General features: G+C 52.5%; 2 protein-coding genes across 2 annotated transcripts; one reads left to right on the top strand and one right to left on the bottom strand.

The window, feature by feature from the left end:
- Positions 1–2,093: 2,093 nt before the first annotated feature.
- Positions 2,094–4,334, bottom strand: LOC101940460 (actin, cytoplasmic type 5-like). Its single transcript, XM_008174428.4, has 2 exons — positions 4,081–4,334; positions 2,094–3,766 (listed from the first exon to the last, which is right to left on the bottom strand). Exon 2 carries the CDS (start codon positions 3,753–3,755, stop codon positions 2,625–2,627), a length of 1,131 nt encoding a protein of 376 aa, XP_008172650.2. The 5' UTR covers positions 3,756–3,766; positions 4,081–4,334; the 3' UTR covers positions 2,094–2,624.
- Positions 4,298–15,216, top strand: UBL7 (ubiquitin like 7). Its single transcript, XM_008174427.4, has 11 exons — positions 4,298–4,434; positions 7,088–7,332; positions 7,859–7,978; positions 8,577–8,659; positions 8,823–8,907; positions 9,622–9,679; positions 11,450–11,583; positions 12,490–12,539; positions 13,656–13,823; positions 14,100–14,222; positions 14,605–15,216. Exons 2-11 carry the CDS (start codon positions 7,149–7,151, stop codon positions 14,740–14,742), a joined length of 1,143 nt encoding a protein of 380 aa, XP_008172649.1. The 5' UTR covers positions 4,298–4,434; positions 7,088–7,148; the 3' UTR covers positions 14,743–15,216.
- The last annotated feature ends 1,074 nt before the right edge of the window (positions 15,217–16,290 follow it).

The raw sequence follows: 16,290 nt of genomic DNA on the forward strand, positions 1-16,290 counted from the left end.
AGAATGCAAGGCATGTTAGTGTGGAGCAGGAGTTTAGCAATGGGGCAGGACTGGCTAAAGACCAGGTTATGGGGAATCAGGAGGGAGGTATGGGGGTAGTCATATTAGGAGGGGAAGTAACAGGAGCACAAGCCACACGATGGCAGTAGCTATGGGCGTAAGGACAGGTGAGAGAAAATAAGCACACTGCCAGATGTCTGAATTCAGATAGCATTAACAGTGTTGCCTCAGAGCCTGCACCTCCTATATTTTGTGCCTTTATTGCCTCTGTAGGGGCTGGGCCCCATTGTCTTGCACACTCACAATGTCAAAGCCCCACACTTCTCAGTTCATATTATTCCCAAATTATTTTGTCATAAGCCCCCAGGGTTCCTCATTATACAAGATACCAGCTGTGTGCAGAGGGTACATGGGCTGCAACCTGGATTTTGGCTGGATAGAGATCAGCACACTACTCACCCATGTCTTTTATACTGTACACCACAATGGTGGGTAAATATATAATCTGCCCTAGATCACAGGTAAGCCCTTTGTTGCCACAGCAAAGTAACTTTACCATATTGGTATCTGAAAGTGATAGGGACATAGAAATATTTCTAAGTTTTGTACATCTTGGACTTTAGTATAAAGTCTGATAAACCAGGAACCACCAGTCCAGCACTCTCAGGTGTTCAGTACTGTGTGCGATTCTTCCCAGGCTACTTGGCCTTTGCTTATGCTAGCTAGACATTCTGGATGGAAATGCATGTAGGCAATGAAATATGTGGATGAGGTAAATAGCTGCTGGCAGCCTCAAGGAATGTGATTCAAACCAGGGCACATACAGAAAAAGCAAAAATCAAGGATATACAACAGCATATAAAATGACTATTTTATGAGATCAAAACACGTGGTAGTTTTACCCTTTGGAGTGATTTTGTTTGGAAAGGAAGAGAGGTAGGCAAGTTTTACCACCAACCATTAGGACCAGATCAAGAAGGTATCCTATTTAAAGGATACCACCACTTCATCTTGAGTTCATCCTGAAGTCAGTTTAGCTTCACACTTGTGTTTTCAAAGTGAACTGAAACAGAAGCCTGCCAAAAATCTGAATTAAGGGCCACTTCTGCAAAAAGGCTGTCCAGCTGAATACAAAAAACTGTTCCTCCTACAAGACTAGGGTGGAGTGTGTTTATTCTTTTGGAGACAGTATTGAAGGCAGGACAGGGCAGTTCTGTTTAAGATAGTTATAGTGTTTGGTTTGGTCTGACTGATCTTAGAAGTGTATGACAGTTTTTACTAGAGTTGAACCTATGCTTTGAGTACTCATGGTCCAAAGGCAGTCCAAAAGATATTTTTAAACATCAGGAATGATATGTCCTGTCTTCCAGGCAGGACATGTTGAATACCTGAGTGGATGTTATTGTGGGTTCTTGTATCTTAGTTGAAGCAGCAGGATGGACCTTTAAGCCAAAAAGTAAATTTCCAAAAAACTAAAAAAAAAAAAAAAAAATTCTTACAGTATTAAAAGCAGTTTAAGCAGCCTAAAAACCCACCCCAATTTCACACATTAGGTGAATTTCCACTATTTCTCCAGTCAATTCTCAGGGGCAGAAATTCTGTCTTCTTCTACAGCAGAAAATCCACTTAACATTCAGGCCTTCATACATCATACAGTGTATCCCTCCCCACCCCCTGGTCCATTTCTCTTGCCCATCTTTAACAGATGTTTTACACACCATTTTCCCCTCACTGAACAAAGTTAGTGGTACCCAGCAACAGGTAACCATGCTTTTCTAATAGAGTAGAGGGCTCTTCATGACCCAGCTGTAAATGCAGATCAAAATTTCTTACCTAGTGAACACCAAGCTAATCTCTGTACACCAAAATAGAAGCAAGACATGTTAGGCAGGTTTTAGAAGTCCCCATGGCATTTTCTGGGCACTCATCACCATGCTAGGGGTGATGAGATTAATTTGGTAGGCTGCAGCATAGTCTTGCAATTTAATTATGTAAACTACTAAGGAACAGGCATTTCTATTAATACACTTGAAAGAATAATCAGCTTTTCCATGCTGATCAATCCAGTTACCCTGAAGCAATTGTACAACACATTTTAAATTTTAAGCCACAGAAGTTTATTAGTTTGTCTTACACAAGGAGCTGTCAGTGACAATACAATTATCACCTTTAGGGTTAGTTACAAATCTACTTCTGAGATGCCATTACATCAAAGTTACATTGTAAAGTCAACCACCCTTAGTCTAGTCTCCAGCCCCAGGGAATTTATAGCTAAGGGGGGGGGGGGGGGGGAGTTAAGAGTCACTAGTCAGCCACAGGAAAACTAAAGCCTAACAGGTAGCGCTCTCTCTCTCGAATAATACAGTTAACTGTAACCTTGGTCACATGTGCAACCTGTAACAGAGCTTATGATGCACAGGGTATAGTTACTACACAGTACATCAAAGGAATAGTCAAGTTAAACATAAGGGGAGGTGAGTAAATCAAATATTGGTCCAACATGAAAAGCTTTTCAAGGGCAAAGTTTACAAGTAACTACTCAATTTGGTAAATACATTTGCCCTGACAATTATACTGTGTGTAACCCCATCAGCAGAGGCTGAGCACACCTGCTGGGACCCTCTTTAGAAGCATTTACGATGGACAATGGATGGGCCAGACTCATCGTATTCCTGCTTGCTGATCCACATTTGCTGGAAGGTGGAGAGAGAAGCCAGGATGGAGCCACCAATCCAGACAGAATATTTACGCTCCGGTGGGGCAATGATCTTGATTTTCATCGTGCTGGGTGCCAGGGCCGTGATCTCCTTCTGCATTCGGTCAGCGATGCCAGGATACATGGTGCTTCCCCCAGACAGCACTGTGTTAGCATAGAGGTCCTTTCGGATATCTACATCACACTTCATGATGGAGTTGAAAGTGGTCTCGTGAATGCCACAGGACTCCATCCCCAGGAAGGAGGGCTGTAAGATGGCCTCTGGGCACCGGAACCTTTCATTCCCGATAGTGATCACCTGGCCATCAGGCAGCTCATAGCTCTTCTCCAGGGAGGAAGATGAAGCAGCCGTGGCCATCTCCTGCTCGAAGTCCAAGGCGACGTAGCAGAGCTTCTCCTTGATGTCGCGCACAATTTCCCTTTCGGCCGTGGTGGTGAAGCTGTAGCCTCTCTCGGTCAGGATCTTCATGAGGTAGTCAGTCAGGTCACGGCCAGCCAAGTCCAGACGCAGGATGGCATGGGGCAGGGCGTAGCCCTCGTAGATTGGCACTGTGTGGGTGACCCCATCCCCAGAGTCCATGACAATACCGGTGGTACGCCCAGAGGCATACAGGGACAGCACAGCCTGGATGGCCACATACATAGCTGGAGTGTTGAAGGTCTCAAACATGATCTGCGTCATCTTCTCTCGGTTGGCCTTGGGATTCAGGGGGGCTTCAGTGAGCAGGACAGGGTGCTCCTCGGGGGCAACCCGCAGCTCATTGTAGAAGGTATGGTGCCAGATCTTCTCCATGTCATCCCAGTTGGTGACAATACCATGCTCAATGGGATACTTCAGGGTGAGGATACCTCTCTTGCTCTGGGCCTCATCGCCCACATAGCTGTCTTTCTGCCCCATGCCCACCATGACACCCTGGTGCCTGGGGCGTCCCACGATGGAGGGGAACACGGCTCGAGGAGCATCATCCCCAGCAAAGCCAGCTTTGCACATCCCGGAGCCATTGTCAACAACGAGGGCGGCAATTTCTTCATCGGCCATTTTGAGTTAATCTGAGAGGGAGGGAGGAGCACAGAGCCCGTTAGGTGCATGGAAGTTTTCAAGGAAATGCTATTGGCTACCTTCCCCATGCGCCCTACGGGAGGGGGACGCTGTTGTTGTCTGGATCGGGATGTGGGTGCGGCAGGGCTCAGCCTAGGAAGCTCCCCCCCCATAGGCTAGGCCCGCCCCGCCCGCGGACTCAGCGGCTCCGACTGGAGACCAGAGCGAGCGAGACCCCAGCCCAGAGCGGCCATCACACCTCTTCCCGCCAGCCCCGCCCTGTCCTCGGGGCACAGAGACCCTCCCCTCCCCCACCATCCGGTACCTAAAGCAGCTCAGTCACGTCCGGAAACTGCTGCAGCCTCTGTCTCCTTCCGCACCCACCACGCGCGCCGCTTTATCCCCACCGGAAATGGAAACCCGCCTCCGGCCCCGCACGCCCATTGGTTGCCGCGATGATAATCCGCCCCTTACCACATTCCCATCTACCTATCAGAACGTCGCTGGCCGAACCAGTCTTGTTCCCAGCAGGCCTTGAGGCAGGGAGGCCGAACAGCATGCTGGGAGCTGTAGGCGCTCGGGGAGCTAAGCCCGGTCTGGTCTCGCCTCGTAAACCACAATTCCCAGCATGCGGCATGTGAAGCCGCCGGCACTTCCTGTTTCCGGTGATGGTGCTCAGGTGAGTGTAAACAACATCAGATGGGGGTTGTGGAGCTGTTCGCCGTGGCCCCTGCGGGGGCTGGCCTAGCCTCGACTCCCGCCTCGGGGCAGGGTTGGATCGGTATCGATCCATCCCCACCGGGGCTGTGGCCTACCCTAGGGCCCCCTCTCCAGTGGGCTGGGCACTAGGGTTCGGCCTGGTGTGGCTCCGTCTCCCGCTAGGATTGTGGGCTGGGTTTGGGGTCTGATAGCGACCCCGGCACTCGGATCTGGACATCAGGGCAAGGCTTAACATAGACCCCACCCCTAACCCGGGCTGGGGGCCTACAACCAGGGCCGGATTAACTTTTTGTGGGCCCGGTGCCAAACCTATTTGTGGGCCCCCATGGGGCAAGGTGCAGGGGGGCAGGATGGTCAGTCTCCAGAGTGAAGGGCGGGCTGGGGGCAATGAGGCATAGCGCTCAGCAGGAGGGCACTGTTTACAAACCTGCAGCTGCCAGACGCAAACTGGACTGCCCAGCCCTGTGCTACCAGCATGCCCGTTCCCCTTGAGGGCAGGCCTGCACCACAGCACCCCTCTACCCAGTGCCCCACCCTTATGCCCAGCGCCCCCTCACCCAGAGACCACCACCACAGACCTCTATGCCCAGCCCCCACCCCTCCCAGAGACCTGCCCCACGGGCCTTCCACCACAACTACACAACACCCTGAACACCACACCGCTCGCCCAGCGCCCCCAGCCCATGGACCTCCGCACGTCCCACCACCCTCCTCACATTCCCACCATCACAGCTGCACAGCACCCGATAGTCCTGAGGGGATTCTGCACCAAAAACATTAAAAATTCTGTGAACAATATTTTAAAATTCTGCAAGTTTTTATTTGTCAATAAATAAATGGGGAGGCTGCAACATGGCAGTGGGGAGCACTGGCCACTGGTTGCATGGAGGTGGGAGATTACCTTGCAGCCTCCCCCAACCCCACCCCGGGACAAGGACTCGGCAGCGAGGCTGCACCCGACCCTGATACAGTGCAAGGGCCCGGCCTGCCCCAGAAATACCCTGGGACCCTGCCCCCCTGTGCCAGGCGCATCAGGTGTGGGTGAGCAGGCTCAGCCCGGCAGCAGGATCCAAGTGCAGGGGGACTTAGTGTGGGGGGATCCAGGTGGGGGTAAGAGAGTTCTCTGTGGGGCAGTCTGGGTGCGGGTGGCTCAGTGGGAGATCTGGATGCACAGAAGCTCATTGGGGAGTTCCAGGTGCAGGGGAAATGGGACTCTGCTGGGGATCCAGGTGAAGGTGTTTGGGGCTCAGCGGGGGGGGGGTCTAGGTGCAGGGGAGGTGGGGTTCGTTTGGGTGGGGGTCTAGGTGCAGGTGGTTGGGGCTCAGTGGGGAGGGTGTCTTGGGGGCTCAACGGGGTGGTACAGATGCAGGGGAGGTGGGGCTTGTCAGGGTGTGGGGGCTCCAGCTTCCCCCCTGTCCCTGCTTCCCTCATCCCCTTCTCTTCCCCATCCCATGCCCCTTCCCATCCCATCCCACCCCCTTCATCCCCACAGCCTGTTCCCCCCATCCCCCGCTTCCCCCCATCCCCTTCTCTCCCCATCCCATGCGCCTTCCCCACTGCCCCATCTCCCCCTGCCCCTGCTCTCCCCCATCCCATAACCCTTCCCCACCGCTCCATCTCCTCACTGCCCCTTTCCTCCTGTCCCCGCTTCCCCCATCCCCCTCTCTTCTCCCCATCCCATGCCCCTTCCCCACCACTCCATCTCCTCCCTACCCCACCCCCTTCATCCCCACTGCCTCTTTCTCCCAGTCCACACTTACCCCCACCCCTGCTTCTCCTGCCCCCTTCTCTTCCTCATCCCATGCCCCTTCCCCCATCCCCTCCTTCTTCTCCCCATCCCACCCCCTTTCTTCCTCCCTGCCCCCGCTTCCCCCATCCCCTCCTTCTCAACCCACCCCCTTCCATCCCCCACTGCCTGTTTCCCCCAGCCCCCCCTTCTCTTCCCCATCCCATGCCCATTCCCCACTGCTCCATCTCCTCCCCGGGCTGGACCCCCAGCACTCACCGGCAGAGTGGAGCAGGTTGGGGCCAGGTCACTCCACTTCCTGCCGCCCGGTGATTGTAGGGTGGGCCCGACCCCTACACAAGTCTCCTGGGATGTGTAGCTCAGGGGAGGGGGCTTGTGGGGGAAGGGGTGGAGTGGGAGCAGGGCTGGGGCAGAGCAGGGGTGGGAATAGGTGGGGAGCGGGGGCCATGGGAAAGAGGCGGAGCAGGGGTAGGGGTTTTGGGGAAGAGGCGGGGTGGGGTCAGCTTTCCTGGCCAGCTCAGCCAGCCGGGGCATTGGGCTGGCCAGGGCCCCTTCTGATTGTGGGGCTGGCCAGGGCCCCTTCTGATTGTGGGCCCGGCCCCATGGCACCACTGGTCCCAATGTAAACCCGGTACTGCCTAGAACCTGTCCACTCGCCGAGCTGGGCTCTGTGGTAAGGCCTGGTAGGGGAGCCCCTCCCTGCTCTATCAGGGTTTGGGACCAGGACATAGTCCCCCCCACCCCCTCAGTGTTGGGGACTAGGGCAGGGACTTAATGTAGATATCCCCACCCAGAGCTGGGGACAGGGTATAGCCTAGTGTAGATCCATTCCGTCTCATGTTGGTTTGTTTCGTTCCATTCACAGCCTCTCCTGGAGTTCAGAACTGGGTTTCTGAGGCTCAGTTCCTCTCGGTGACACAGTTACAATGTCTTTGTCAGAGTGGCATATTGCAGTGAAGCTGGCAGATCAGCCGTTGGCCCCCAAATCCATCCTGCGGCTACCAGAGACTGAGCTGGGAGAGTGTCCTTTGGGTGGGTGCAGCATCTCCTACCTGAAGCAGCTTATCACTGGAAAGCTGCAGGAGTCAGTCCCAGACCCAGAACTCATTGGTGAGTTGCTGCTTTTACTGCAAGGTTGGGCCTAGTCAGGCCTGGGATCATGCCAGATTTCAACTGAGTAATTACATACAGCAGTTTCAGTTCGGTATAGTTTCTTTGCTTCCAGTGTTGCTGTGTATAATGTTAGTTATTATGGAGACATTAGCCATCCCTATTTTCCAGATTTGCTTTTAACAAGTCCTTCTAACAAGGCAGGCTAGTAGACACCTATCTCTGCTATGACATATACTTTGTGTCTGACAGCAGTAGAACTCTGTGGGGTTGGGGTAATTCTTTTAAACCGTGTAGTTCTGTGAGAGGATGCACAGCCAGGCTTGTATCCTAAGCTTCAAGGTCCCCTTGAATTTAAATGTGCAAGTGTTTATGCGGCTGAATATTTAGGAGTTGCCACTTCAATTGGTACATCATGTGGCAGGCTGATAGCATGCCTGGAAATGTACTTATCCCATAAAGGCCAAGCAATAGGGCTTCCTACAGGAACACCCTGTGTTACAGAGCTGTGCTTTCTCTCTTTCAGATCTGATCTACTGTGGCCGCAAGCTGAAGGATGACCAAACACTTGATTTTTATGGCATTCAGTCAGGCTCAACTGTTCATGTCCTGCGGAAGTCGTGGCCCGAGCCGGATCAGAAACCAGGTGAGAGAGAGGATGCCTGGGATGACCCTCTGGAACTCTTAAACGTGTGTATGTGTGGTGCTTATCTCTTGTGGTTGAGATGGGGACACATACGCCTGCTTGCCTGTCATTTTCAGGGACAGAGGTATACTGGAAGGTGGTGAATTCCTTGGGATTGATCTGGTGTTTTCTCTGAAACCTCCAATCTCAAAGGAAGGGGAGCTCTCTGTCTGTTTCACGCTGACATGGGAACTGTGGAAAGAGCCCCATGATACATGGAGAAAAAACCTCCTAGCTGAGTTCCAGTCAATTACACTGGTTCTGTTGAGGACCAAAATCAGATTCCCCACTCATTTTGATCCATCTTTATTCTGCCTTTGAAGTGTTCTGTGGTCAGCATCAGAGCAGGTAAATTAAAGCAGTGGCACTGGGATTGCAGAGTTGGGAGTGCTAGAGCAAAGGTCTTTAGATTCTTCCCCCGCACATACACTGTTCCATCAGACTGGGTTTGGCTTTCTTGGCTATGAGGAAACGGATGACGTAAAGGGCAGGCAGAATGAAACTGACCAATAAAAGCTCTTGATTCTTCTTCCCATCCCTTTCTGAATGTCTCTGCCAGAGCCTGTGGATAAAGTGGCTGCAGTGCGAGAGTTCCGGGTCCTGCACACCGCCCTGCATAGCAGTCCTGCATACAGAGACGCAGTGAGTGTGGCTTATTCTTCACCCCTAAGTGTGCGTCATCCACCATGTGTGACTGAACAAAGGAGAGGGATGGAGAGCCCCAACAGCAGTTGAATTGGGCTACCCCAGTTTTAGACTGGCTTCATTATGTGGCATTGGTGATCTGTTTTGATTTCTTTGGTAGGTCTTCAAGATGCTGGGGAACAAGGAATCACTGGATCAGATCATTGTAGCTACCCCTGGTCTCAGCAGCGACCCTGTTGCTCTGGGTGAGTTCAGATGTGGCCAGACAGTGTAAAGGACATAGTAAATAGACATGGTCCATGGAACCTATTAATTCCTCACGTTGGGGGAGGGAGCGTCAGGCTCCAGGAAGAGCAGGAAAAGGCAGTGTCTGCAGAGACTCTCCACCTTTGAGACAGAGAGGTCTGAATCTGTCCAGGAGTCAGATTTTACTATTGTGCTATCTGTTGTTGGACTGGCCCATAAGGAAGCCGGAGGGAGGGAGGTGCATAATGAATGCATCTACTTTGCACCTGCCCCTTCCAAGTGCCACAAAGGATTAATTAAATCTAATCCAGGCTTGCCTGGCCCAGTGAGCTAACAGCATCTCTGCATGGCCATGTGCAGATTCCAGTAGGATTTTGGGTTATTGCTTCTTATGGCTCTGAGCCCACAAGAACAGATAGCTCTGAAGAGCGGAAGTATTGTATGATGCTCAGCAGCAACCATTGTTGACTCAAAACATGGTCCTTGTGCTTGGGAGCTGATGGTCACGATGCAGAGCCTTGTAGGGAAGAGGTGGAAGCCTTACAAGAGAATAATAGTGGAGAGATACCATCTGGAGTACACATTGCTCCACTGCCCCAGGAGTAAAGCTGTTCCAGGAACTGAGTGACTTTTGCTTGTGTTTTGGGTCACATTTGACAGATGCTCCTTTTGTTTCCTGTCCCTGATTCAATACATTTCCTGGTCTCTTACAGGTGTCTTGCAGGACAAAGATCTTTTCTCAGTCTTCGCTGACCCAAACATGCTGGACACGTAAGTTTTGAATGGCCATCCTGTGTCCAAGCCATCACGTAGCTACGCAATGCCTGTTTGTACAATTGCACAGTCTATTTTTCTTTAAGTGGGAGGAGAGGGTTACTCCAGTTCTCAACTTCCGGTGTGGAGATGCCATTCCATTGGCATAGGCAGGGTCGAAGGCTTTCCCATCCCTTCTTCCTGCTTCCAACCCCTCTCTCTTAGTAATAGTAGTCTGAGAAAAGACTGAGCTGGGGTGTTTGTCACTGAGCTTCCCATGCTGCACTTTAGGGGGTGGGATGGTTCAAGAGATTTGTACTTCAGTGCAGGATCTTTTACCTCTGCTTTCTGAGTTCAAATCCAGGCTTGGTTGGTTGTGGCTGAAAATTGCTACAATCTGATTGTTGCTCAGAGCCCTGTGCGAGCTGAGGTGGGGAATCTCGTTTTTGGTCCCAGTGGGCAGCCTGCATCCGAAATAGGGTTGCCAACTTTCTAATCGCACAAAACCAAACACCCTTCCCCCGCCCCTTCCTCGAGACCATGCCCCTTCCTTGCCCTTTCTCCAAGGCCCTGCTCCTGCTCACTCCATCCCCCCTCTCTCCATCACTCGCTTTCCCCCGCCCTCACTCACTTTCTCTAGGCTGGGGCAGCGGGTTGGGGTGCGGGAGGGGTACAGGCTCTGAGGGTTCTGGCTGGGGGGTACAGGCTGTGAGGGCTCTGGCGGGGGGGCGTACAGGCTCTGAGGTGGGGCTGGGAATGAGGAGTTTGGGGTGCAGGAGGGGGCTCTGGGCTGGGGCCGAGGGGTTTGGAGTGCAGGAGGGAGCTATGGGCTTGGTAGGGGGTTGGGAGAGGGCTGGGGTAGGTGAGGGATGCTGGTTCTGGCTGGATGGCGCTTACCTCGGGTGCCTCCCGGAAGCGACTGGCATGTCCCTTCTGCTCCTAGGCTCAGGGGCAGCCAGGTGGCTCCTGCGCTGCCCCTGCCTGCATGCACCACTCCCGCAGCTCCCATTGGCTGTGATTCCCAGCCCGTGGGAGCTGCGGAGTTGGAGCTTGGGGTGGGGACAGCATGCAGAGACCCACTGCCCGCCGCTGCACCTAGGAGCCAGACATGCCGCCCGCTTCCGGGACCCACACGAAGCCAGGGCAAGTAGGAAGACTGCCTTAGCCCTGCTGCACCGCCAATTGGACTTTTAGCGGCCTATTAAAATCTCCCGGATTGCTTTCAATAGTCACTAGGAGATTGATGCTGATTCCAGTAGACTCCTGCCCAGTCTGGGAGGGTTGGCAATCCTAATCAGAAACTCATTGCCAAAATGGGATCTAACTGGTCCCTCTTGTTGGCCAACTCAGCAGAGTGTGTAGGAATCAGTGGGTCAAGGGGAGGGAGCTTCCTTCACCTAGAGATCATCCTTCTGTATCATGAGATACATCAGCCAGAGGAGCTGGCACTACTGTGGCCCATGCAGTACATGTTCAGTGGATGAAGAGAGGACTCCAGCCTTTGGGGATGTCAAACCTGCCATCTTTCACTAGCACCAAATCCACTTAAACAAACAAAACAAATAATAAAAAAAAAATTTGGAGCATGACTCCTGGGCTGGTGGCAGAATTATTACTAGACCAGGTAGGCTGGAGGGGTTACATCATCTGGCTGCCAGAGCCAGGATCGGAGATGATGGTGAAGGATAGCCCACTGGGAAGCCTGAAATTGCTGCTCTGGGTGCTGTGGTGGCCTCCCTTCCCTTCCTCTGGTGCCACCGCCAGGTTTCTTGTTTTGTCTCTGCCCAGACTAATCCCAGCTCACCCTGCTCTGGTGAACGCCATCATCCTGGTTCTGCACTCAGTGGCGGGCAGCACGCCCCTCCCAACTCCGGAGACCTCCTCACGCAGCATGCCTTCCAGCTCCTACAGGGACATGCCTGGTCAGTTTGCCTGTGTGAAGCATCCAGCTGTGTGTGCACATGGGGTAGATGAACTGCAGGATCTACAGACTAATCCAGGCAGTAACTGACCCTGAGCCTTCCAGGGGCAGGTGGAGCAGGAGGCCTAGTTTATTGAGTTAGTAATGTGCATCTGTTCTGGGACGTAATCTTTAGGGCAGAGAGAGAGGGATTTTCCTTCTCCTCTGACATATGCAGCGTTAAGTAGAACTCACTGAATCCTCCAATTAGAGTGCAATAAAAAAGTTGCTGGGTGTGTTAGGCCTGCAACTATGAACCCTTCAGCTGCTGTAGGTCTTCTCCATCCCACTTAGGATCTGACCCTCTTCACCACTTGGGTGGGAATCCTCCAAGGAAAACCTAGGATGCTGGTGATTCATAGGTGGCACTCTTTCCTCTGAATCAGAACTAAACCAGTGTCCCACATAGCGGTCCTGGCCCTGTGCTGCTGAAGGCTGTGCCTTTTCCAATAAGACATAAAACACTTGTGAATATTAAAGATCCCATAGTTGGTTTGCGTGAGAAGAGGTGTTAGCTCCATTGTCCTGGCTGTATTCTAATTTGGGTAACTATGCTGCCTCCCTAAATTTCCTCTGTACTTTCACTAGAAAGTATTTTTCACTTCCCCATGTAGTGCACATTAATGTCACTGCATTCCACCCCAGAGGTGACTGCATTTTAATGGTGAGTGAGCAACCCTTATAAAACGCAGTCCATGAAGTGTCTTTCCCTGGGAGGCTGAGTGTTGTCTATCAGCTGGTTTGACCTCTCTGAAGGCATGGGAGATCTAACAGTCTCTGCTGGGAGGGTAAGTGGGAGCTGAGATTTTGTGTTGTCTGTGGTTTGAGAGATTTTCTCCACTTGAATGTGTTCTCTTCTCTGGGGCAGGTGGCTTTTTGTTTGAAGGTCTCTCTGATGACGAAGATGATTTTCATCAGGTAATGTTAGTGGGGCAGGCGAGGGGTCTGGGTTTGGGGGATGGTTGCATTTAGAGGCACAGTAAAATCAGAGAATCTGGAGCTGCACCCTGGGCAGGGTGGTCTTGCAGTCAAAGCACTGGATTAGGGTTTGAGAGACCCAGGTTCAGCCCTTGGCTCTGCCACAGCCTCCTGTGTGACCTTGAGCAAGTCGCTTCTTCTCCCAATGCCTCAGTTTCCCCATCTGTATTATTTAGGGCAGAGGTGGGCAAAGTACGGCCCGCGGGACCGTCCTGCCTGGCCCTTGAGCTCCCAGCCGGGGAGGCTCGCCCCGGGCCCCTCCCCTGCTGTCTCCCCACAACAGTACTTAGTTAGGCTCACGTAGTAAGAAATAAATAGGTCCAGCTCAGGGAATGGTGCTTCCCTGAATGCCAGCACCAAATACCATAGGAGGTGTGCAGCACCTTTGCCTGGATGTGAAGAGTGGGTGATGCATGTACTTCTTCTTCAGGGCAGCACTGCAGGTTTCTTTGCAGAGGAACAAGGTCTTGGTGGGGATGATTGTTTGATTATTCAGCAATGGGTGGGGAGGGACATCCTGCTTGACAGGGATCATTAAGCTGAGGTGATGTCCCAACCCATGGTCCGTTTACAGAACCACTGATAATGGCTAGTCAATCATTCCCTCCGTATAATACATCCAGTAACTGCAAGTGTCGGATCAAAGCCAACTCCCCTGACCCCCAACCCAGTGTTTTCTCTTTGTCTCCCTTCAGTTTGCCAGCACTGAGCCATGATCAATAGATGGCCCAGACTGGCGGTGGCCCCAGCCACCTCTGAACTCTGGGTCTCTGTCACATTGTTTGTTTGAAGTTACTGACACCGCTGCAGTATGATCGTCCATTGCTGCATCTTTTCAGGGCTTCCAGTGTCTCTATAACAGCTATGATTAATATTGGGGGTTCTTAGCTGGTGACTCTGAAGGTTAACATTGAAAGGCAGGGGAGTTGGCAGGCCGAGCTGTGCAATGTTAGTTCTAAAGGTGGCTCTGATGGTGACTTCCTTGGAATCCTGAGCGCACCTTGAGTATCTTTGTGACATAGAGGCTAACTCATGGGTTTTCTCTCGTCCCGGCAGAGCACAAGGTCCACGCCTTCCAGCAGCACTTCTGGGTCCCGCCCAGCATCACTCGGCTACACTGGGGCTGCCGGACCCCGGCCAATCACACAGAGTGAACTGGCAACTGCGTTGGCCCTGGCCAGCACGCCTGAGAGCAGCTCTCACACTCCTACCCCTGGCACCCAGGTAGGGTAACAGCACAGCATCAGGGAACCCCTCTCTCAGATCACAAACTGCAGCGAGATACTGACTGCTGAGAGCCAGTCCCAGCTAACGGCCCTGAGACCTGACACTGGGCTAGCCCATTATGGCAGGAGTCTCCTCTGTACAGACTCCGGGAGGGAGAATGTTTGGGGTTGAGGAGACCCTTGTGGAGGAGGCATTGCCCTGAAGATTGCTGTGTGGGCCAGTTAACATTACAGCTGTGTGTGGATCCCACTAGCATGGTCTCCTGTCTTCCAGGGTCACTCATCGGGCACCTCTCCGATGTCCTCCAGTGTCCAATCAGGAACTCCCATCACCAACGACCTCTTCAGCCAGGCCCTGCAGCATGCCCTGCAGGCATCTGGGCAGCCCGCCATGCAGGTCAGTAACTCAGTCTTGTCATTTCAGGGTTCTGTGACCCACCTCTCCACCCTGATTCCAGGAGCTATTGCAGGACAGGAAAGTCTTTCATTTGAAGTCCCGCGTTGCAGGCCACTCAGTATCCAAAGGTGGCTCAGTGGCTGGCCGGAGCTCCCAGCAGGAGGTGCTGTAGGGAATGATGCAGAAGCACTGGAGGTGGAGGGTTTGGGGCAGGACCGTGGGGTTGCTCCCAGCAGGAGGTGCTTAGATCCCAAGATGACAGAGGTGTAGAAATGCAGGAGGGAAAAGCTGCGGCTTTGCAGGCTGCGGAGGAGGGTAGGGAATAACTGTCGTTTCTCAGGTACTGAGTGATTCCCCTTAGCTGTCTCTCCTCTCTTTACAGAGCCAGTGGCAGCCACAGCTGCAGCAACTGCGGGACATGGGCATACATGACGACGACCTGAGCCTCCGAGCCCTCCAGGCCACCGGAGGGGACATTCAGGCTGCCCTGGAGCTGATATTTGCAGGCGGGGCGCCCTAACTCCCTGTGAGCGAGGGCAGAGTGGCATGTTTCAGAGATGCTGCTAGGTTAGGACGATTGTGAAGTTCCTCTCTCCGATCCCCACCTCAGCCCTGAAACACTTGGACAGAACTGAGCGTCACTCTTGCCCTGGGCAGTGTAGGGGACTCTCCCCTGCCTTGTCGGGATGCAGTTGATGGCAGAGGAGATGATGCACTACGCTGGGATGGGAACTCTGACTCAGAACTCAGAGAGGTTCTTCCTACTGCACTCCCCTGGGCTATAGCCACCACAGGCAAGATCACTGGATTTCTGTACAGCCACAGGAAAAGAGCAACAGCCCCCTGAACCAGGAGATACTGCAAAGCCACAGCTGCTCCCACGAGGCATCTGCCAACTCCCTCTCCTGCTTGTACTTCCATTCCTGCCACCCTAGAAAGCCTCGGTCTCTTTTAGTTCATCAGTGTTTGAGTCTAATAAAGCTGAACCTCTCCACTTGTCTGTCATTGGAATTGTGAGCCGGTAGATTTCAGAGCTAGCCTGAGTGGTTGTTGGGTGGGAGGCCTCCAAGAATAAGCTAGGCTGCTGGAGGAAGTACTGCCGATAATTCAGCTGGGGGTGCTCTTCCCCTGGAGACCATGCTGAGCCAATGTCCCTGGGTGATGTCAGAGGTGCTGTCTCTTGACTGAAATGTTCCAAGATGATCATTTGTGTGATTAAAACGGGGGGAGGGGGGTCCTCATAACAACATGTAGCAGTTACATCCCACTTCTCATCTGCAAAGCCCTTTGCAATCACTGATTGATCCTCACATAATCCCTGGGAAGTAGGCGAAAGCAGGGAAGGACAGGAACTGGCTAAAATCCAGGAGGAATAATTCCATTCTGCCCACTGAAAGTTCTCTCCTTGCTTTCCAGGGATATGCTCTTCCTACTCGTTTTCTGCTCTTAACTTGGTGCTGGTGTCATTATAGTGGCTGCCATATTCCACCCCACCAAAACATGCAAGGGATATGCAAGCGGGTGCAAGTGCAAAGAGAAAGATGCCACAGCTGCTGAGCACCCTGCATTACCAGCCATTTCTGGAAACGTGGGCCTTTGTGTTAAGTGAATACGAGCTTTTGGCCTCGTCAGCAGGAGGGGTTGTACAGGCAGCTGTATTGAGGAGAGTATCAGAGGGGTAGCCGTGTTAGTCTGGATCTGTAAAATCTGTTAAGTCTTAAAAGGTGCCACAGGACTCTGTTGCTTTTTACAGATCCAGACTAACACGGCTACCCCTCTGATACTTGACACCATGCAAGGCACTGCATTTAGCCGTATGGAATGGAAATCTATCAACCTATCTGTTAGTCTTAAAGGTGCCACAGGACTCTCTGTTGCTTTGTATTAAGGAGAGACTCAGTACCCTACAGCATGAGATTCCCTCTTCAGCTGAGACCTGCCCCCACCAGCTGTGGGGAACCAGTTTGGAATTTGAAGAACAGGAGTACTTGTGGAACCTTAGAGACTAACAAATTTATTTGAGCAGAAGCTTTTGTGGGCTAAAGCCCACTTCATCAATCACATTCAC

The sequence above is a fragment of the Chrysemys picta genome, chromosome 10 (assembly GCF_011386835.1).
Source record: "Chrysemys picta bellii isolate R12L10 chromosome 10, ASM1138683v2, whole genome shotgun sequence".
NCBI lineage: Eukaryota > Metazoa > Chordata > Testudines > Emydidae > Chrysemys > Chrysemys picta.